General features: G+C 36.2%; 1 protein-coding gene across 4 annotated transcripts in view; it reads right to left on the bottom strand.

The window, feature by feature from the left end:
* The window catches only part of JMJD1C (jumonji domain containing 1C), a 291,791-nt gene that overhangs the window by 217,719 nt on the left and 49,986 nt on the right, over window positions 1-24,086 (bottom strand). For 2 of the 4 annotated variants that reach the window (XM_019638377.1, XM_019638378.1), the window contains exon 1: window positions 18,055-18,444. The exons of 1 other annotated variant lie outside the window; for it this stretch is intronic. In XM_019638377.1, the coding sequence (XP_019493922.1) occupies window positions 18,055-18,222 (168 nt within the window). In that variant the 5' untranslated portion in view covers window positions 18,223-18,444. Of the gene's footprint in view, window positions 1-18,054; window positions 19,205-24,086 lie in introns of those variants that run through there. One more of the 4 variants, XM_019638382.1, reaches the window with a different exon arrangement.

The raw sequence follows: 24,086 nt of genomic DNA, 5'->3' as shown, positions 1-24,086 counted from the left end.
GAGAGTCTCTTTTTGGGATGACAAATTCTGATGATGGATAGTGGTGATAGTTGCACAAGAATGTGAATGTAGTTATTACCACTAAATTATACTTGAAAAGGGTTAAAACGGTAAATTTTCTGATATATCACAAAGAAAAGTAAAAAAAAAAAACTCGAAATGCAACAATATCCAACACATCTTTGAAAATGAAAAGTAATGAACAAGAGAATTGCCTTACCTATATTATTAAGATTCTACAAAACTGCGATTATTAAAACACTCTGATCCTGTATTACAAGAAACAGGAAGATAAATGAAATATAACAGAAACCCCATAAATAGTTATCAAAATGTAGCAAAAGATAAAGGAGACATTTCGTGTCAGTGTGGGGCAGTCAATGTTTTAAAATATAATTTTGGGTTACAGAAATTCTTAAATAAGGCACAAAATTCTGAAGTCAAAGGAAAAAAACTTACTTATACTATAAATGATAGGCAAAGCCATGCGGAGAAAGGTAGTATGAACATTTAAAAATAGCAAGGCTAGGGCAGTCCAAGTGGCACGTTGGTTAAGAGCTGGTTTGGGACTCCAGCTCTGTGCAGCAGGGCCCCGGTTCGGATCCCAAATATGATGGCCAGTGACACTGTCCTCTACAGCTAAGATGCTGAACAACAGCTCAAACTGGAGCTGGGCTGCCAAGAGTCACCGGCGATGGCGTAGGCTGCAGCCACTGCTGCAGTGGGTTGCCATGGGCTACCATGTGTAGCCAGCAGCCAGCGTGAACGGCCATCCAGAAGCCGGCGACTGATCTGCCTCGCCCGGGAGGACTGCAATGATGGTGTCAACTTGGGCCAGTGAAGCAACATCTTCCACAACTAGACTGAAGAACAAAAGAACAGCAACTTGTCTGTTCCCCTTCCCCCAATTCCCCAATAAAAATCTTTAAAACAATAAAAATAGCAAAACTAGGAAAAAACCTGTTTCACATGTTAAAAAAAAAAAAAGGGCAGATATCTTAAATATAAAGAGAGCACCTGAGGGGCCGGCCAAGTGGCTCAGCTGGTTAACAGCTCACTCAAGAGTGTGTGAGCTCTGAGCAACAGGGTCACTGGTTTGATTCCAGGGCCAAGCTGAGCTGCCAGTGAGCTGCCAACAGGCGGCAGAATGGCTCAGCAAAAAAAAAAAAAAAAAAGAGCACCTGTAGATCAGCAAGAAAAAGAAATCATAAAATGGGCTAAAATATGAACAGGCTATTTACATTTTTAAAAAAATAACACTAATAAATACATGAAACTCAAAAACACATAAATACAAAGTAAAGCAAAGTACCATTTTTTGGCCAATCAGGCAAAGATTATGACTGACAACATTCAGTACTGATGAGGATGTGGGAAAACTGGTACTCTTATAAAATGCAGGTAGAAGTATAAACAGGCTCAATCTCTACGGAAATTAGTCTGTTGTTTCAGCCATTAAAATTAATTATGTACATGCACAAAGGCCCTTCAATCTACCATCAGAAATATTGGTAAAGTAGGTAAACGGCACAAGTACTATGTTATTTATTTCACCCAACCACTCCATAGACATACCACACATTTTTCAATCTGTACTACAATTTGGTCCTCATCTTCAAATTATTTTCCTTGTTGTTTCTCCAATACAAATCTTCTGTGACGCCAACTACTTTGCTTTTCCTTATTTCATTCTCCCCCCCAAAATCATTTTCCCTCTCTTCTTGTATTCTAATTGCTGGTCACTTTTCAGAATGTTCTATTTCCTCATAAATGCATCTTTCAAATCTGTATTGCTCACTTGTGTGAATCCATGCAGATATCACTGCTTATCATCTATTAAGCATTTAAAATCGATGAGACTATGCATGACCATATTTTACATTGGATTAAGGTTATACACCTTACAACACACAAGTCCTAAACAGTACATGGCATATAATAGGTTCTCAAATATTTATTGGATAAAAACATTTCGATATTTATTCATTCAATAGTCACTGAAATGATACTATATTTATTTAATGTACTCTCATTCACACAGCCACCTTCGGAGATGGCCAACACAACTACTTATTATTCTAAATCTTCTATTCATTACTGATATTTCTTTTACTGATAGTTCATTCAGTTATTTACAGTAATCTACTATAATTATAAATTTAGTTTCTCTAATTTATTAATTTCAGCTTTATGTATTGTAAGTCATGACATAAGTGCTCATAAAAATTATTGTATCTTTTTGAATAAATTATTTTATCATGATAAAGCCTCTTTATTGCAAATAATGCTTCTTGTCTTAAACAGTGACTTTAACATAGCCACATCAATTATCTTTAGTATTTGCATGGAATTTTTTTTCCCCTCTCTTTACATCCACCTTTAAGTATTCTGATGTTTTAGATGGACTTGTTATAAATAGCAAATAGGTGTATTATGTGGGTTTCCTCCTTCAGCTTTGATAACCTGCATTTTAATAGAAGCATTTAGTCAATTTACATTTAAGTAATTACTGATATATTTGTGCTTAAATTATATCTATATGATTACATGCTTTGTCTGTCTCATCTTTGTTATATTTATTCCTCTCTGCTTTATTGCTTTCTTTTAAAGTTTTATTATTCCAGTTTTTTCCCTTCTATTATACTAGTTTGGATGTTACATTGTAAATTCTTTTAATGGCTACTCTAGAATAGAGGTATCCAATAGAACTTTCTGCAATGATGGAAATATCTGTGCCATCTAAAACCATAGCCACTAGCACCATGTGGCAACTGAGAACTTAATATGTGGCAAGAGAAAATAAGAAACTGATTTTTAATTTTATTAAATTTTAATTAATTTAAATTGCCACATGAGCCTAATGGTCACGATGTTAGACAGCACAGCTCTAGAATTTTCCACATTCTAGATCTGGGTGACTACATCCTCATGTTGTACTTTAACATGCTCCTCTACCCTCATATATCCTGTAAACTAGTGGTTGAATGCAGAAGCTTGATTATATTCAAGTTCAATAATTTTTAGTAAAAATACTTCACTGGCTGGGCTGTGTACTTCATACTGTATCTTATCACGAGACTCATAATGTGTGGCTGTTTTCCTCTTACTGATGCTCAGATTGGTCTCATATGAATGGGAGAAATGAGACTATGTACACTTGTTCATATCTTGTACAGAAACTCTAGAAAGACACTTGAATAAAAGTGGTTATTTAGAGTGGCAGAGTAAACTGGGCCAATGAGGGCAGTGGTGGGAGTGATATTATTCTGGATGTACCACTTGATGTTGCTTTGGTACCAAAAAAAGTTTTCTTTAGTAAAATGGTGTTTTTCGGTCCTCTACCTCATACCCAAGACCAAAATATCTAAGTATGAGGAACAGAAAATAGCACTGTAAGTATGGAGCTACCTCCAAGGCTTTCATGCACATTAAAAGCTTAACCCTATCCACTGGAAGACTGAAATGAACACAAGATTAAAAAAAAAAAGTTGAGAATCACTGACTTTATTCACATATATATTAGGTTGCTCTCCTATAGGCTCCACTGATCACTAAAAAATTATATACCTGGACCACATTAGTTTAACCTCTTGGAGGAATATTCTCATCAAGTGTCACTTTATAATTACAACTTCAATCCTTAAATACTAAGAAAGAGTTATTCATTTGCTATAATTGTATTCATTGTCTTTAACAGTTGATTGTTACTTAATTCGTCCTGTATAAGCTACCAGTTTCAGAATTTTGTTAGGAAAAGTTTCTCTTTAACAATGGCATACTTCCTTCTCTCTGAAAAAACAACTACAGAACTTTTTTTTTTGATCTGAGAAATGATTACATAAAACTTATAAAATCAAAGTATTCTAATTGAAGAGGGAGAAGACCAGAATTCAGTATCCTCAGGTTTCTTCCTTTTCTCCTATACCTTCTGGACTCATTTTTCCAAAGGACTCCACAAAGCAATCCAAAGAGCCAGTAAGGCTTAGTGAAAATCACTTTGAAGGTCAACAGTATTTTAACTCATGACAATTCTCATTTTGCTCTAAACACTAAAAAATTATGAAGTAAATTTAAAGCAATATTGTAAGTGCTCTTTATAAGCACATTTACTTTTTTCTTTTTCACAGCTTTTACTTTATATTTAAGGGGAAATTAATCATTTCCACAAATACACGTGATCAAAAATTACGGTGACTTTCCACAACCTCTAAGCTCTGCATGGCATGGCCCTACCCAGAAGCTACATTTTCCTTCCGTGCTCTGTCCTGACCAGAGGTGCTTTTTGAATCAGGAGATTAATATGGGTCTTCAAAAATGGACCTACATGGGACCGGCCGAGTGGTGTGATGGTTAAGAGCTGGCTTGGGATGCCAGAGGGCCCCGGTTCGGATCCCACATGTGAAGGCCAGTGACACTGCCCTCCACAGCTAAGATGCTGAACAACAGCTCAACCTGGAGCTGAGCGGTCGTGAGTCCCCCAGTGAAGGTGTAGGCTGCAGCCCCTGTAGCAGTGGGTTGCCATGGGCTACTGTGTGTAGCCAGCAGCCAGCATGAGCGGCCAGCAGCCGCAGTGAGCGGCTGTCCAGAAGCCGGCGACTGATCTGCCTCGCCCGGGAGGAGCGCAATGATGGTGCCAACTTGGGCCAGTGAAGCAACATTCTCCACAGCTAGACTGAAGAACAAAATGACAGCAACTTGTTTGTTCCCCTTTCCCCAATTCCCCAGCGCTGTTCCCATCCCCCAATTCCCCAATAAAAATTTTAAGAAAGAAAAAAAAGGACCTAGATGAACTTGGGGCTATTACCACAGGCAGCCGCCCTGGTTCACTGAAGTTGCTTGTTTTGAGGGGCTTGGTCCCATGTGACCTGTTAATTTACTCAGCTTCCCTGTGTGGTGATGGGTAAGTTAAGTACACTCCATACACTCAAGGCGTGCACTGGATAGCTTTAGCAGCCCTTCCCCCAGTACTGAGTGTAGAAGGCAAGCTTGATGAAACACCTCCTTACCCTTCCTACTCAAAGAGCCCTCTAACTTCCAGGAAGAAAGGTCAAAAATGCTTTACCCTGGGTTTTGTGAATCCCACTTTTGGTGCAGCCTGGGAGGCTGTGGGCTGCAAACTGGTCTGCCAGGGAAAGCTGGTGGCCTAGTCAGGTAGTCATGTGGAGAACTTGGAAAACCTGAAGAGTACCTGTACCCAAATTGGATCCCGTTTCAATGGACGATGGCTACATACCCCATGGTAGAAGGATACTAATGAAAGCAACTGCTATTTAAGTTCCTAGAGGTATAGGTGTTAAGATCCCCAAGGATAGAAATTTATTTCCCTATTTCCCTATGGAAGTGGGACCTTAACCTCACTTACTCTGTCACAGTGTAGGGACCTGTATACACATAAGTATGGAATTCTCTTAGGAACTCAAGCTCCAAAAACATCCATGTAGTTACAGCTGGGAAAAAACAGATAAAAGTAGTAAAGTTTATTTTTTAATATTAATAAATGCCTTTGTGCCGGGAGATATCAATGATAAAACATGTCAGTTTTTTTTGTAATTTTGTTTTATTTTGCCTTTTGTCATTTATTGTTATTTATATTTCCAAAAAACTAAGTAAATATTATTTTTTAGTTTGGAAAAAAGAAATTAACGGTGAATGTTTAAATAAAAAGAATTTATTACAGTAAGACACATTGCCATCAATCCCTCTCAAAACACTCACCCTTGCTTCAAACACACTTATCCCATCCATCGTTCTTGCCACTTTCTAAAGCATTTCTGGAAGTCCTCTTTTCATGTCTTTAGTTGTGTTGTTGTGGCTGCCTCGATGTCCTGAATGGATTCAAAACGTTTTCCTTTCTGGACATTTTTACTTTGGGAAGAGCCAGAAGTCTCACGGTGCCAGATCCAGTGAATAAAGAGTAGATGAGGACACACCGTAATGTTTTTATTTGACAGAAATTGCCATACCAGAAGTGATATGTGACATGGAATTTTTGTTTTGATCACAAAATATGGTGAATGCTGCTGCCAAGTGCCATCCAACAGAAAGGAAGGGATCTTCGATACGGGAAGTAGCATGTCAAACCTTAGTAACAATGAGTGAAAAGTTTCAACTTGCTCAGTGCAGTCAGTTGGGTGTGAGCTACAATTGAGAGGTGTATTTTAAAGTGTGCCGTAAATCATCCTCCACCATGACAATGCTCTGTGTCACACATCACTTCTGATATACGGCAATTTCTGTAAAATAAAAACATTACGGTGTGTTCTCATCCACCTTATTCACTTGATCTGGCACCAAGGGACTTCTGGTTCTTCCCTAAAGTCAAAATGATTGAGGACATTGAGGCAGCCATGACAGTGGAACTAAAGACACTGACGAAAGAGGACTTTCAGAACTGCTTCAGAAAGTGGCAAGAAAGATGGGATAAGTGTGTTTGTAGCGAGGGGGAGTATTTTGAGAGGGAATAATGTCAATGTGTCTTTTACTATAATTTTTTTTTAATTCAAACATTCACCATATTGTTTGAGAACACCTCATAAATGTCTGTTTATATATTTCAAAACCATTATGGAAAGATGGGACACAAATCATCTATATTCATTATTTATTCCCTTCCTTCAGATGAACAATGAAAAATAGTTCCCCTTAAAATATTGAGTTGTCAAAAAAGTCATGACGTACTTTTTCTATGTTTTTCATTGCAAAAATGCATCATGACTTTTCCGACAACTCAATAATTCACCTTGGTACGAGATTTTGAAAGTTAAGGCAATAAAACATTTTAGGGGATAAAATGCTCTAAAATACGATCTATATAGTTTCAGCAATGTGGTTTTGAAAAAGAAAAATACAAACCAAAATAATAGTATGACGCTATTCAACACATTGGAACAGTTTACCAATTTTACATTGTTTCACAGTTTATACACCTTAACTAGTGCTGTGTTGTCTTGATGCTAAGATTCAATTTAAGAAATAAGAATATAGAGAGGAAATAAATCTTATAGTAAATATACATAAAGCCACTTTAAATTAAATGGCAATGCATAACTTTATCCATACATTAATATACTACTTCCTTCTTTAATATTCCTGAGCCTAAAGATGTTTTCTGAATCTTAAACTCATAATTTTGACAGATGAATCAGATGTTTCAGCTCCTAAGTGACAATCTTTCACAAGACATGAATTAGTCACATAGACCTCTTCTACAATAGCTTTGAAAAATTCCAAAATCTATTCTATGAATGCTGACTTAGTTTCCACTGCATGTTCTACTGTTTAGACATTCTCTGGCATGTGACAGGAAATCTACATTTACAATACATGTTTTTCATACAAATATAGCAAATACTAGAAGACACCTGAAATGATGAAGTAGCCAAATTCAACTTAAAATTTAAACAGCTGTCATAAAACCAACGTAAATAATCCCAACTAAGGAGATATAGATGAACAGATACTTTCACCACAGGTTTAGGGCAAGGGCTAATTGAACCCATTCGAAGGGTTAGTAATGAAAAAACTTTTCGTAATAACACTAAGACGTTATTTGCCTTTTCCACTCTTATTCTCTCATCAGTGTACAGAGCAGTTTTCTACAGGATACATGTTCTGACAGGTAACTGAATCTGTGCTTGAATGTTGTAACTTATTTTTAATACAGTAAAAATCAATAGATAACTCACAAAAATCAAATCTCTATGGGATCCTCAATAATTTATAGGAGTTTTAAGGGATACTAAGACTGAAAAGTTCTACATGACCAAGGTCACACACTTTGCAAGCAGACTACTACCAGTATATACCACTTGATATTCTGCTTAGTGGTTAACAAGTCGCTTTTGACATCAACTGTATGTAAACTGTGCCTTAGTTTCAGAAACATTAAAATGTGGAAAATGTGGATCTTCAAAGATTGGTTTTCTCATTTGACTCAGTTCATGCAACACCAAGTAATACCATTTTTAACACAAAAAAAATAGGTCTAACATCAACTTTGACATCAGAAACTTTCTATCAGCAAATGAAATTTGAAAGGAAACATAAAATGCATTTTATAATTTCATAAACTGTAGGTTATGGTATTTTTAAAATTCCAACAAAAGATTTGCTAAAACACCACAACAGTATAATAGGTAATTATTAAATTTTAAATATCAAAGGATAGGAACAAGATGGACATCTAAACACTAGAAAACAAAGTTTGGACTTTATCAGATAAGCAAAGGAAAAACTACTGAAGTGAGCTAAAGGGAAATTCATCATGAGTAATCGGTCCACACTGAATAGAACAGACTGGAAAAGAAACAAACTGGAAGGTAAAAATATCACTAAATACTTGCCAGGAACAATGAAGGTTTGAACCCAGTGGTGGTACAAACTGAAAAATACAGGGGTAAGGAGGATAGGGAGAGCAGATTGCAATCTGAAGAAATTTGCCGGATTCAGTAAATACCTACATTTAGGTGGTGAAAAAAATAAAGGATGAAGTAGTTTTCTGGCCCAGATGAGACTTCAAGATAAGTCTCTAAGGGGAAGTTGGTTTTACATGAAGATAATAAGTTCCATTTTAGACACATTATATCAGACTCAAATGGAAGACATTCATGTAAAGACATCAAAGGGAGAGTGGTGAATTCAAATTGAAGGCCAATGCTTAAGTTGCAGATTTGTGAGTAATGATGCAGAAAAGTACAAGAAAATTCTCAAAAGGAATTAACAAAATTGAAAAATACAAAACACAGTAAAGCAAAGGTCTGAATCACTGATACTAAATTAAGAAGATGGAAGGAACTGTAGTCAAGCAAGGAAGAAGTCCCAAGAGGACTTTACTACAAAAAAAAAATCAAGAAAAAGCAAAGGTTCAGAGAAAATATGTATCAAAGCAATACGAGGGACTTAAAAAAAAATTAAAGTCTGTGAATTATTAACCAGTTGGAGAATCAATACTGACTTCTTTTGATTAACTTGAACTATGGGGTATTTTCACCAAAAAATTAAATGTAGTTGATCAAAACTTCTAAGTATATGAAGAAATATATACTGAATTATTTCAAGACCCAATATTGTAGCCCAATATTAATTTTTCTACCTCAATTAGTCCAGTCATAGAAATCCAAATCCTGTGAATTCATCTTGATCATCCAAAAGAAACACGAAACAGAAATCACTTTTTTTTTTAATTGAGGAATTGGGGGAGGGGAACAGCATTGGGGAGTCGGGGAAGGGGAACAGACAAGTTGCTGTCCTTTAGTTCTTCAGTCTAGTTGTGGAGGAAGTCGCTTCACTGACACATGTTGGTATTATCATTGCGCTCTTCCCGGCTGAGGCAGTCGCTCGCTGGCCATTGGATGGCTGGTCACCGCGGCTCACTGCAGCTCACGAAAGCAGACGCCAGCTGCCGGTCAGCCCCACTGCAGCCTACGCCACTGCCAGCCAGTCACGGCAGTCCAGCTCCAGGTTCACCATTTTAGCTGTAGAGGGCACAGCGTAACTGGCCCTCATGTGTGGGATCCGAACCAGGGCCCTGCTGCTCAGAGCTGGCATCCAAAGCCAACTCCTAACTAAACACGCCACTCGGCTGGCCCCAGAAATCACATTATTTACATAGGAGAATTTTGGTCCTTGTACTATAAACACAATAGGTATGTCATTATGAAAAGTTTCATTAAAACTCAGAATTAAAAGCTTTTGGGATAGATCTGAAATTTATTTTTGCTTAATAAATTTCCTCATTCCAAGACATTACAGGTAAAAACTATTAATATTACAATTCTAGAATTACAGAATGAGAACAATTCTGGATCTAAACCAATTCCATTCACTGATTTGATAAATGAGAAAACTGAGGTCCACAGTATAAATCAAGTGAAACGTTAAAAGTATTTTTGAGAAATGTTTCAATGAAACCTAAGGTCTTTTAATTGATCAGTTACATATATTTATACATACTTATACACAATTCCTATTTATTCAAACTAATTTAAAAAGGCACACTACCAAAATCAGTTACGTTAGTCTGGTTTGAACAAATATAGATAAAATATTGTACCTGAAATTTGCAATGTATTAAAAATATGTAATCCAAAATTTTTAATTCCAAAGAAGTCTACTAGCCAATTAAACCCAAAAGGCAGGTTTCACTATATTTGTCTTTTTATTAAATATAGGTTTATATTTATAGGTTTAAGCATTTATCTACCATGCTCAAATTCAATAACAGAATTCTTGTATAACTCATAGTTCCAACTGGTTGAGTCCAGGAAACTGGACTAGACCATGGTATAAATTTAGAATTTTAGCACCATGTCTAACCAAATAATAAATGGATAATAAGCTGTTTTCTACTAATTAACAATGTACTTTATAATAAAATCAATAGGTTCTACATTATAAGATGAAAATAAATTAGTATTTTCATCAGTGGGTTTACTAGAGCAATTTTATGAAATAGCTAAAATATAAAATAAAATATAAATCGTACATGAAAAGAATCCATCCAATTAGATAATTTCTGGGAATGTTCTGGCATTTTTAAACATTTCAATGTTTAGCAAGCAACGATATTAGAACAAAGGCACATTATATAATCTTTAAATTTTATCAGATTAAAAATAAAAACTTTATATCAAATAAAACACAAGTTTGTTAAAAATCCACATTGAAAAAACTGTTTATCTGAACATGAGGCAGAAATATAATCACTGTCGAGTCCTGAAACACATGAAATTAGCAATATTTATTACCACTAAATTGCTACCATTAAAAACCATCAGAGGGCCGGCTGAGTGGCTCAGTTGGTTAAGAGCTCGCTCAAGAGTTTGAGCTCTGAGCAACAGTGGTTCGAGTCAGCCCGAGCTGAGCAGCCGTGAGCTGCCAACAGGTGGCAGGATGGCTCAGCTAAAAAAAATAAAAATAAAAAAATTAAAAAAAAAAAAAACAGCAACAACAAAAAACCATCAGTATTAGTTTTTAAACAACATAGACACAGACAATAGTTTTGTGGTTACTGAGGAGGGAAAAAAGTGGTAGATGAGGGGTAAAGGGATCAAATATATGGGAATGGAAGGAGAACTGACTTTGGGTGGTGACACACAATGATACATTGATGACGTATTGGGTTGTTGGGAAAGTCATGACACATTTTTGCATTGAAAAACATAGAAAAATATGTCATGGCTTTCCCGACGACCCAATATTACAGAATTGTACACCTGAATCCTATGTAACTTTACTAACAATTGTCACCCCAATAAACTTTAATTAACAAAAACAAAAAACAATCTTTCATCCCAAACCCTTCCAATTATGTGTGTTTTGTAGTTCAGAGCTTGGATTTTATTAAGTTAAACAGAGCATATATTATGGTAGCTGAGTATAGTAATACAGTATATATATTTGTATGTAAAAATTGTATGTATGTAAATCTGTGTTTAGAGCCAGCACCCTAAAATTAAGCACATTAACATTTCTATTACAAAATATACAGTTCATATTAGGTTCTGAAAAAAAAAAGTTGTCAGGTTTTCTGAATCATTAAAAAACTGTAAATAAGGAATAGCGTACCTATATTATTTACCTGGTCAACAATGACGGAGTAGAAACATACAACATTTATGGTATATAACCTAAAAGGTAAAAGTTGACATTTCTTGTTAATTTCTGAAATATTAATGATAACCCCTAAAACTTCTTTTTAACTATAAGGGGTTTACAGAATACTTCCTGACATAAAAAAATCAAATTTATTAATTTTAAATTATTTAGAAAGTTAGATTTTGTTTTATATACATAAAATAATTTTTCAAAGCTTTGGGATACACTTGCACACAATAAAGCAGAACATATCAACCTTCTTGAAAATCATCACTGAAGTTATTCAAAATTGGTTTGACAAAAGTGTAATGTCTTAAAATCATACAACAAAGGCCAAGAGTGTCAAGAAAATGCCTATCTTTCACACTCTTTCAAAAAAATGGAATGAAATATTACCATGTGAATCAGCTAACATGCTTTGGGTTCCAAAAAAAAGAAAAACCAACAAAAACAGACATAAATAACTTTATTCTTCCATAATGAAAATCCTATAAGTGAAAATTCAATAGTGGTATTTAAGCTTCAGAAAACATTTTGATCAGCCACATTCTTTCTGTTGACTTCAACTCTATTAGCCTCTGTATGTCAACTTTGTCCTCAAATTGGTACCTAAAAAAGCAGGAAAATTGCTGTGGCAATTCCAGACTCATACCCTCGAATACTATCCTTGGCTTCATTCTGATTGGACCTATTTAGGGCATGCACTCATCAGTGTAGCCAGAAGCGTTCACTTCCCTGATTGGCCTAGAAATACATGGCCCACCCTTTGGTCAAAACACATCATGGATAATGGATATTGGTGAAGTAACCACGAAGGACACAATGCCACAAAACAAAGATTTAAAATTATGAGTAAATAGTAATAGATCATTGTGATGATTAGTATGGATTACAGTACTCAAGAAATTTATGATATTCACTCATTTACCATCCAATGGATATTTACTAAACACCTATGTAAAATGCCAGGTACTGTACTAAATATGTAAAGGGGAAAAAAATGAGTATGAGTTTAAGTATTGAGTACATTATTTGTATGTAACTTGAAATTGTCAAAAATATATTAAATCTATAAACACAGGGAAAAAACCTATATTCTTTCAATTATAGTGAAATAGCTAGATATTTTTACTTTTAAATATGATGACATCCCTATATTAAGGTTAAGAACAGAGTTCTCATGGTAAAATGTCTTTAGTCCAATTACCCCGATGAATGAAAAAATTCTCTATTTTAAATGAATGGAATCAAAATATGTGCCAGAATGTACATATAACAGGTCAACAGGAAAAAGGTATCTCTGTTATTTAATTTTACACAGAAACATACAATTCACACCATTTACTGGTTGACTATCTCCTTTTAAAATCAGGTATTGGTTTTAACTGCAAAATTATGAGCCATAGCTACAATTTACATACTCATTTTCTTGCACCTAAATCTTTAGGACTGCTAACAAATTCAAGAGAGGGCAAAATCAGACATAAAAACTCTTTCTACCTAGCCGCTAAACCTATTTTCCCTATGGTTCAACTTATCCAGGTCATACTGAGAAATAAAGTAATAATGATTCATTCATTCATTCACTAAATATTCTGTGAATAAACTGGGGATTAGCATTATCAATTCTGCAAGACCATGTTATAAATTTCAAACTTACCTAAAAAAATTATCCTCCTAACAAAACTTATAAGAGAGTCAAAAGTTACCAATTCAATATGATACTTAAATGAAGAGACAGCTGAGCAAAAATGTATAGAACTAAAAATGGAAAAGGACTTCCTTGTAAACAAATCAATCATAAATCACTTTAAATTTCCTAAACATGAATATTTTATTTATATTTAAGACACATAAAATGTGCAAAATAACTTATTTTCAGGTATACAGTTTAGAACAGTGTAAGGTCTGCATTCCAAGGTTAGCTACTCCTCATTAAATGACCATAAGAAAATTTACCAGGCCGGCCAGGTGGTTCAATTGGTTACAGCATGAGCTCTGAGCAACAAGGTTGCCGGTTCGATTCCCACGTGGGACAGTGAGCTGTGCCAGAGTTGAGCTGCTGCTGAGCTGCCAATGGGCGGCCAGGTGGCTCAGCTGGTGAGAGCGCATGGTACTCTTAACAACAAGGTTGCTGGTTCCACTCCCGCATAAGATGGTGGGTTGCACCCCCTGCAACTAAGATTGAACGTGGCACCTTGAGCTGAGCAGCCAAGAGCTGCTGACAGGCGGCCAGACGGCTCAGTTGATTAGAGCACGTGCTCTGAACAACAAGGTTGCCGGTTCGACTCCTGCATGGGATGGTGGGCTGCGCCCTCCCACAACTAGACTGAAAACGGTGACTGGACTTGGAGCTGAGCTGTGCCCTCCACAACTAAGACTGAAGGACAACAACTTGACTTGGAGCTGATGGGTCCTGGAAAAACACAATGTTCCCCTTCCCCAATTCTCCAATACTGTTCCCTTCCCCAATAAAATTAAAAAAAAAAAAAGGACTTACAAGAAAAATTCCCCAAAATAGAAGGTGCCCAAAAAATGTACACATTTTAAGAAAGGAAAATACTGTATTGAAATTGTAATACTCAATATATACTGATAACAAAAGATGACTACAAGTCATGTTTGACTTCTGCAATTACAATAGGTTACCATCAGCGTCTAGACACTTTTGATTAGGGCAAACTACTGCCTGAGCACAGATAACACCTCATAAAATGCATATACATTTTTTGGGCACCCCCAACCCTGGTATAAGCAAACATATGTTTGGTCTATGAAAAACAATATAATTTGTGTTCCTTTTTCGTATTTAAAAAAAAAAACTGATACATTTTTTAAAATATTCACATTTTACACAAGGTAAACTTGAAACAATGCTGCAATCACCCTAAGCATCAAGGGAAGGTGGTTAGGTAAATGACTGGATGGATAATTAAGTAAATAAATGGCTGATAGATTATGAAACTTAAGTGAAACAAACAGTAAATCAATTTTTGCACTTTAATAAGTATGACAATATAATTCAATATTATGCAACAGTACTTCTCAACTGTCAGCTTTCCTTCCATAATACTTCCAGAAAAGGTCCTCAAGAAGTAAAGCAGTAATAATATTCAACATGTCCCAGGGCAAAAACCTTCCTAAATAATGGGGCTAAAAAAAAGAATTCAAATGCTAAAGGATCACAATATACTTTACATATTTGAACTTCTTTAACAACTTGGTCCTCCTGAATAAAAGGGATTCAGATAATGTCTTTTGTTAGTTCATATAATTCCAATAGATAACCCAGAAGGTTTTCAAGCCATTTTATTAAGTCACCAACAAAAATAGGTGAAATTACACAAGCATAGTTTAGGAAAAGTTCTACATTAAGCTCATTTACTTAAGAGAGAGCTTAATCACTAAAACTTCAGGCATGAAAAAATACAATTTTAGCCATAATTTATTTTTATCAAATCATATATGATCGCATTGTAAAAGAATATTTTTGCTACCATGGTGTGGTGGGCTGAATAATGCCACACCACCCCAAAGATGGTCATGTCCTAATATACGAAACCTGTAACTATGTTACATTATATGGCAAAGGGGAGTTAAGGTTCAGATGGAATTAAGGTGTTAATTAGCAGATGGGGAGATTATTCTGGATTATCTGGGTGGGCCCAATATGATCACAAGGGCATTTAAAAGTGGAAGGGGAAAGCAGGAGAGTCAGAGGGAGAAGTGATGAGAGAAGAATGGTCAGATACACATTACTGGCTCTAGAGAAGAGGGTCATGAGCCAATAATGTGAACTGCTTCTAAAAGCTAGAAAAGGAAGAAAAAAACAAATGGCTCTCCCCTTGAGACTCCAGAAAAAGAACACAGTTCTCTTCCACACCTTGATTTTTCTAAAAGCTAGAAAACAGGGATGGGGGGGGGTATCTCTCCTGGAGCCTCCAGAAAAAAACAGTTCTCTATCACACCTTGATTTTAGCCCACTTGATTTGAGACCCACGTTAGACTTGTCATCTCCAGAACTGTAAAATACTCAATTTGTATTTTTTAAACTACCATGGTTGTGTTAGTTAACAGCAGTGATAGGAAATTAATGAGACTGGCAATTCCTCATACATAAGACCAAAAATAAGAATAATTAACTTCTGAGACAAAGTATTCCCTAAACTACTTTCAAGTTTTGATAACGATCCTTCCAAACATGTGCCGTAAGTATGTACAGCCAAGATTTCTAATAAATTTGCTAATGCTCAACTGTTCCGAGTTTCATTAATTTAGGAAACATGAATGGAAAAATACAAATGTAAGAGTCTGGGAGTAACTCTAACACTGTAGGTTCTAGGCTGAAAAACTCAAATTATACTATAACAACGTTTTCAAATAAAGACTGTTAGATAAAGAAAAACTGTCAAAGGTTCACGTAGTTATGGCTCAAAACACTTTTTTTTTGGTTTTGAGGTAATATTTGCATAAAATGAAAGCACAGATATTAAGTGTACAATTCAATGTTTTGACATATGTATACACACCTGTAACCAACAATCAAGATATAAAACATTTCCATCACTTGAGAAAACTTCCTGTTCTTTCCAGTCAATCCCTACCATCCACATATATTTTTCATTTTTAAATATCCACCTTAATACCTTGCCTTTTACAAACATGATATATGTAAACCTCTCTTTATATTATTTAAATTTCCATGTAAGAAAGTTTTTAATATATTTAACTTTGATGGTGTGAATTTCACCAATATTCATAATTAAAAACTATATTTTCTAATTTTCATGAATCTACTAAAACAAAATACTGTAGAAAACACAAAATGGCATTTCATGTTTGTCTTGAAATATTATTAAAATGCTTAATTATAATCCAACCAGCTTCTACATAAAAGCCAGGAAAATTTCAAATCAGAGTAAAAGGAGAAAGAAATTCAGCACATGCCTTTTACACACACACACACACAGTTATTGAATTGGCACAATTGTAGAACAATTAAGATCAAAATTCTTTTTAAGATTCTTTTTCTTCTTTTCAATGAGAACAACCAACAAAATTTTTCAAAATTCTGTTTGTTTCTTATAAGGAATAGCCAAACAAACCTATTTTACAGTAGCAAGTCAGCATTAATACATGACGAGTGACACCATATCAAGACACTCGTAGTCATAAAACAAGGTTTTACAAAAACACAGAAATTCCAACAAAAATAGGTATGTACATGGGTAGATAGATATTAAAGTGAATCTGGCATTGTAAATCCACATATATATACAAGGAAAAAAATATTTCCAAGTTTGAAACTTTCAGTGAAAATTAAATTTCCCAGGGCACTACCAGTAAATTTTATGGATTATGTATTGGCAAACCAACCTTTGGAAGCTTAGTTCAATGTCTTGCCTGTCTACTCTGTCCCGTTACCTCCAACATGTCACCCAGTGAAAATGGCTTGGAACACTGACAGAGCATATCCTATCTCGAAATCGCACACATTCCTACACTACTGAAAGAAACTACTGGCAGTGTCATAGGTAAGGAAAAGAAAGCAAAGAAAAAGATACGGCAGGCCATTTAACATTTTAATTTAATTTACGATACTTTCTGCTTCATTTAAAACAGTAAAAAATAAAAATAAAAACCAGGAACGGATGGTTTTAAAAGCACTATTCACTTTTAACAAAAAAAAAAAAACCACAACACTATGGAAAACACAAAAAGGTAGGAAGATAGAGAGGAAGGGAAAAAAAGGAGGGAGAGAGGGAGGGAGGGAAGAAGGGAGAGCTTAATTTCTAGTCTTCCAAACCCTAAATTTTCACTTTCATCGTTTCCAGTAAGAAATCCAAACATCTACTGTAGAAAGAAGTTGAATCAGGGCACCAATGCCACGGCCTTTACCTGGAAAGCACACATTCTAGAACTGACAGGAAAACCAGAGATCTGTCTCTTTCCATTTCTCTCTGCCCTTCAGCAATCTTACAGTAAGTTTCAAGTCTCCAATCTCTGCACCAGTAACAGTAAGATTTACGCAAGAAAAGAGATGCTGGTGAAGCTGGCCCGCCACTGCCACGGGGGTCCGCCCCCCCACCTACACACACACACCTGCCCGCGCGGCGCCGGTCTTGCAGCCCCGCCTTTTGGTAAGGTGTCCGCGGCCGCCCGAGAGCCGCAGGGGAGCTACGGCCGACCCCCTCCAAGACAGCGGCCAAGGATCCGAGGCCAGGGCCTGGGAGTACACCGGGGAGTCCTGCTCGGTCACCGTTCCCGTCGGGGAAGCTACTCTCGGGGAGGCGGCGACCCCGTCAGAGGTAGGCAAACCCGCCGCGAGGTAGTAAGAGGGGCGTGACCGCCGGTTGGCCGGACTCAGGTAAGGTGTCACAGGTAAGCCCGCAAGGTGAGGGTGCGAGAGCGCGGGGACGTGGGCGCGGGCTGGGCGATTGAGGGGCGCCGCTCTCTTACCGCCAGGTCCGGATTGCGGCTGTCCCTATGTGACACAGCTCGGATGACCCCCGCTCGCCAGCCCCGCCAGCGGCGTCCGCTCTGCCCGCTCTCCGGCCGCGCCTCTTCGCCGACCGGCACGCACAGGAACCGCTTCCCCACCAGCTCCGGCCGCGTCTCCACCGCCATAGTCGACGAAGCGGTCGCTGCTTGATCCACTGCAAGGGAACCAACGAAACCCCGCGCCTACCGGCCGCCCATGCTGAGAGCGAACCAGAGGACAGCGGCAGCCCCGCGAGCGAACGAGCGCGGGCTCGGGGGCGCACCGGACGCTCTGCCCAGAAGGGCACAGCGACCTCGGTCTCTCGCAGTACTACTCAACACTCCCCTGGACTCCCCTTTCCTGACTCGCAGCCTCTGGCTGCAGCTCCAAAAAAAAAAAAAAAAACCCACAACTGACACAATTCCCCACTCGGCGGTCGGAGGCCCGGAGGCAGCCCCGGCGGCCGCCGCCACAGCGCCGTGGCCAGTACTACTCCGCCTCCCCATCCACTAGCGATCCGCGAGCGCGCTGCGCGTCTCCTTCCGCCGGCCCGGGCGGGGGAGGGAGCCGCGAAAGAGGGTCCCAAGAACCACCGCAGACGGAAAATAGTGCCCGACGCTGTGGCGATCGCTGCGGGACTAGCCGGGGTAAGAAGTAAAGAAGGTCGGGAAAAGGAAATGCTCTCTTTCAGGAACACTATCAAGAGCGTTTGAAGTACCCCTTTCTACTCGTCGCTCCTTCATAAGTGGGGGTGAGACGAAAGTGAAGTGTGCAGGTTTCCATCCTGGGTCACGAAATAAACTCCACGTTAAAGGCCGCATCTCCAGAGCGATGTTTTTTAGAACCCAAGGCCCCAGCCATATGAGTTAGCCGAATTTTGCCTGAATTAAGAGTTCTGTAGTCCCAGCAGCAAAGCAAAGCAAAACTTTGAACTGAAAACAGTCCACGGAACTCAGTAACCGCAGAAAAACAGTCCACGGTTTTAAATGAAAATGAAGAAAACACTGTCATCCTTTCATTCTTCCCGTTGTTTGAGTTTTACACCTTGCTACTGCTTGGTTGTAAGAACGCCAAACGCTTTTGTCAATATCCTTAAAATTCACAAGCGCCCATTTGAGTACAGTACTTTTAATACAGTACTAGTACATACCTAAAAATCACTGGTAAGATAATAAGAAACAAGGAACGCTCCGGATTCAGTTATTAGAAAACACCGTGGAAAGGAAAGGATTTTAGCCAATCACAGTTCAGAAAATAAATTATGTTAACTTTCCGTCCAATCACAACAGGACTTTGTAACCCATACACACACAAATCTGAAACTTGGAATAATTACTCCTTTGATCCAACCCTTGAGTCCTTATAAAAATCAAACCTTATAGATTTCGATTTTAGTTATATTTTATAGTTTTTAAAATTTCAGTGGTTTTTTTTTTCAGGACCACTAATGATTATAATCAACTATAAAAATCTAGCCCAATAAAAACTTATTCTAAATTTTGGTTTCTTAGAGATATTCCTAAACCTCTACTCCAAAAAAAGAAAAGTTACCTTTTTAAGGAATTTACACTAGTAATCTGAATGTTTAAAATAAGCACAAGGCTTTTATGTGCTTTCTTAGAAAAATCCAAGCTGAACTGTTTGAAGTGGAAAAAAACATGGCCACTGCTAATAGGTTAAAAAACAAAATTACAAGGAAGGTAGATTTTTAATCATTATGGTCTATTTTGGTAATCTAAAGATCAAATATGCAATTGTAATATATCAACAATGGAAACCTGTTTCCACAATGCATACTGGGCAAGTTGAGAGAAAAATTTAATTTTACGTGTCCAATTTTATTTCCAGGTCCACTCTTAATACCTACTGTGTAATACTTAGCAAATCATCTTGAGAACTACTGACTTACATTTCTAAAATCTCACCTTGGATTAAGAAGCCAGTAAAATAACCTGGTGAAAATAACCTAACATACGGAAAGAGAAAAGACAGGGTAAGATCTGTATTCAGATACCAAATTATTAATGATTTCTTTGTGATCTTGGACATGACACAACTATTACAATGGAAATTGCATGCTTCCTATTCTTAATGATATTCTAGGAGCAAGTGAGAAAATATAAAATAGTTTGAGAAAACATGCAAATAACACTATTATTACATAAATCCCATTCACTGAATTATATTTCTAGAGTACAGGTTGTCAGGTTCCCTTACATAAAATTGTCAGTTCATTTCAATTTTGTAGGCAAACTCCTCTAAATGGACCCCTAGGAACCCTCACTACATGTTGAAAGCTGTCCTTTTAAGTGCTCTGGAAAGCATGAAAATCCACCAAATCAATCAAAATATTTCAAGTGCAGAAACAAAGTTTTCAGAAGGCCATGTATTCTCATAACATTTTCAATCAAATGTCTTATATTCTTAGTACTATGTTCCAAATAGTATTTTATGAATCCCTTGATGACAGCCAGTGCCTAGTGTATATAAGAAAAAAAAATCACTACTTTGTGGATACCTTGCTATTAGGGAAACTTGAAATGCATTTTTTAAAATATAAAATAAAAAAGACCTTAAAGGATTTTTATTTGCTGGCCATTTTTTGCTTTGTTTCGGGGAGTACTGATATTATTTTATTCTTGCCAGCAAATTGTAACTAAATAACATGAAATTAAAATAAATTATAAAGTCACATTTGAAATGTTAGATTATTTGTTTGTTCAATCACTTCCTTTACACTCTCTATTTTCATTAAGATCCTCAGAAAATGACAATATTAGTCAATGTAAAGAAGAGTTATAGTATTTTTCACTATGAAAAGAAAATGACAGAAGTTTTAAAATGACTAGGTTTACTTATAGAAGCTGAAAAATTAGAAATATGGACTACATCTTCTACTCTCTCCATCCCTACATGTAAATGTGTACATTAAATATACTCTCCCACATACATATCAATTCAAGCATCTTATAATCTATATAAAAGATACTTTGGGGGATTTTTTTTTATCCATAAAAATTTATCATAAAAACTATTTGGTTCATTTAAAAAAAAACACCTGACTTATAAAGGAAAAATATATTTATTGCAATAAGGGCCATAATTATCCACTTATTTATCGATAATTAGTAGTTTATGAAGTTTAGTTTTAAAAAGCAAATAGCTACTCATTATAAAATTTTCACTTTTTGACCTGGTGTAATTATAGAAAGGGACAATTATCCACTCTCATATATACCAGTATTTTGGGTCACTTTGGGTGTCTATTTTTAAAATCATAGATAAAACACAAATAGACAAAAAAATTTAGTGTATAAATACTGTAATACTAGCCACCATTTATGAACACTTACTATGTGTCAGACACTATGCTACAACTTCACACATCTAATCTCACTTTATTTTAAAGATAAAATGAGTTTTAGAGAAGTTTATTTACTTGCTAAGAATATACATTAAGGAACTGGGATTCAAAACCAGACCTTAAGATTTCAAAGTCCCCTTCACTGTGCCAAAAGGTCATTTTATAAAGAAACACCATGGTCAGTCACCTAGTTGTTTCCTCCTTATTAACACACATTATTCATAATTGATTTGTTTATTTAGTACTTAGTATGTGTCTCACATCCTGCAAGGTTCTTGATATAGGACCTCTGTCCTTGAGAAGCTCAAGTCTACTGGGAAAGATAGACAATAGAAATGCCTTGATTTGTTTATTTAAGGAAGTATTGATAGAATAACACACAAGATAAGTTTAGTGCATTTTAACAAATAATTTTCAAATCTATTATAACTTGGAGGCTTTTATTAATTGTCAAATGTAAAGACTGGGTTGGGTTATGAAGTCTTAGACTATATATAAGGGGTAGATTTATGAACTGTAGAAACCATTACTAAAATGAAGGAAGCCAAGAATTTCAAGTGAATCATGCAAATGGAAGATCAAAAATAGGATGGAAATAAATTTGTTACCATGTTTATTATTAAATCCTAAATAATTTTTATTTAGATATGTCCCTAAGCACTTATTTAACTGAATTCCTCAATCATATTTATGATAAAGTAACTCAATTTTCACTTCCTCAAGGAAGCCATCTCTGATTCCCAGACTAGGTCAAATCCCCAATTATGGATTTTCAAAACATTCCTTGTCCTATCACAATTGTATCACAATTATATTTATACCATTTATTATGTAACTGATTGTTTTATATTTGTCTCCCTTGATAAGATATAACCTCCATAAGGGCAAAGACAAACTATCCTGTTCATAGCTATACTCCCAGCATCTACTAAACCTTGTGCAGAGCAGATACTCAATAAATGTGATTGAATTAATGAATGAAGGAATATAGCAAAATGTACCTTTTTCTAAATCCAACCCAACTAAAAGGAACTTAGAATCTCTAAATCAAGAGTCCTCAGTAAGAGTTCATGTTCTTCCTGCTGGGTTATTCCTTGCCTTTAAAATAATGTCTTACATATGTACATATCTCATTTTATCATGAAGGTACAATGTTAAAGCCTTCATAAAACTTGAGCTTCACCGGAAAAGCAAAGTTGTTTCTGGGAACATTTTCTAAAGAACATGTGAAGAGAAAAAGTTACAATTCACAAGAAAAACATGCATTTCATTACCAAACTACCAATTTAATGCAAAACCAAAAATGATCCTATGAGTATATACCCAAAACATCAGTCTACTATTTTTAGTATTCTAAAGAGAACAGTTTCAAACAATGTCTTTGATGGAACCAAAATACAAACATAACTTTCTGACTGTCTTCTTGATGCCATGTGGAATGAGCAAGAGAAAGAAGTAGAAAGAAAGGAAGGTCAGAAAAAAGAAGCAATCTCTATTACGTCTTTTAATTGCAAGCTCTCCACATTTGTTACCCAGTTTCCAAAATTTAAATTCTGGCTGCATAGGAACCTACCACTTCTTTTCAACATTTCCTATTAAATCTGATTTTTAATGGTAAAAGAAATTAAAATACCAGAAGAATACACATAATATTGAAATTTTCCTAATCTGTTGAATGAAGAGCTACAAGAATTAAAAGAAATGTAAAGTTGTCATTGAGCATTCAGCATGGGTCTTCCTAGGGTGTCCCATGGCACTTTTTGTTTGTTCATCACTTCTCTCATAAATGCTTCAACTATTAACTACCATTAAAATATATTAGATGGCAGTTTGCACTTCGCATCTTCAACTGTTATGTTACATTAGTTCCTTTACTTATAAAAAAGTTAGATTCCTAACGGATTATGTTCCTATTAGTCTCACAAACTTTCGCTATTGCCATGTTAGTAGCAGCAGAACTATAAGTCCTAAAGAAAGGTCTGTTCATATCCATGAAAGCTAATTAAGAAAAAATAGCTTTGATACTGGATTTTTAAAACTATAAATGAGGGAATGTCAAAGCAAAATCTAAGCCAAAAAAAAAAAAACAAGACATACTTACTCAAAATCTCAGCTTGCTAACTCTACTCCATTGATGTTCTTTCCCACAGATGAAGCTACTACTAGATTCTACATAATGAAGGAACTTTATGATCAAGAACACAGTTTCTGAGGCACATTTCTCAAAGCAATGGCATCTGGCTTCAAAGAAACAAAACTAAAACCAAACAAGACCTAGCAGTGAAATATGGGGAATCTTTAGGTATTCTTTTCTTTGGCACATTCTAGAAACAGCCACATGATTACATATAATGAAATTTATAACATACTTTAAAACATATATATGTAATAAAAATAAATTATTCCACATAAAGGAAAGCATTGTCTTGTGGCTCCACATATGCTTCACTACTCAGATAATTTATTTATTCAATAAAGATAGTGTATATAATACACTTCCATTTCTAAGTCCTGTGTTCACAGAAGCTCAGTCTTTCTCCTTTAAAAATCACAATTGGGGCCGGCCGAGTGGCGCGATGGTTAAGAACTCGCTTGGGATGCCAGAGGGCCCCGGTTCGGATCCCACATATGAGGGCCAGTGACACT

This window comes from Hipposideros armiger, unplaced genomic scaffold (genome assembly GCF_001890085.2).
Source record: "Hipposideros armiger isolate ML-2016 unplaced genomic scaffold, ASM189008v1 scaffold_39, whole genome shotgun sequence".
NCBI classification, from domain to species: Eukaryota; Metazoa; Chordata; class Mammalia; order Chiroptera; family Hipposideridae; genus Hipposideros; species Hipposideros armiger.
Note: the sequence above shows the minus strand (reverse complement) of the source record. Positions and strands in the feature narration are given on the sequence as shown.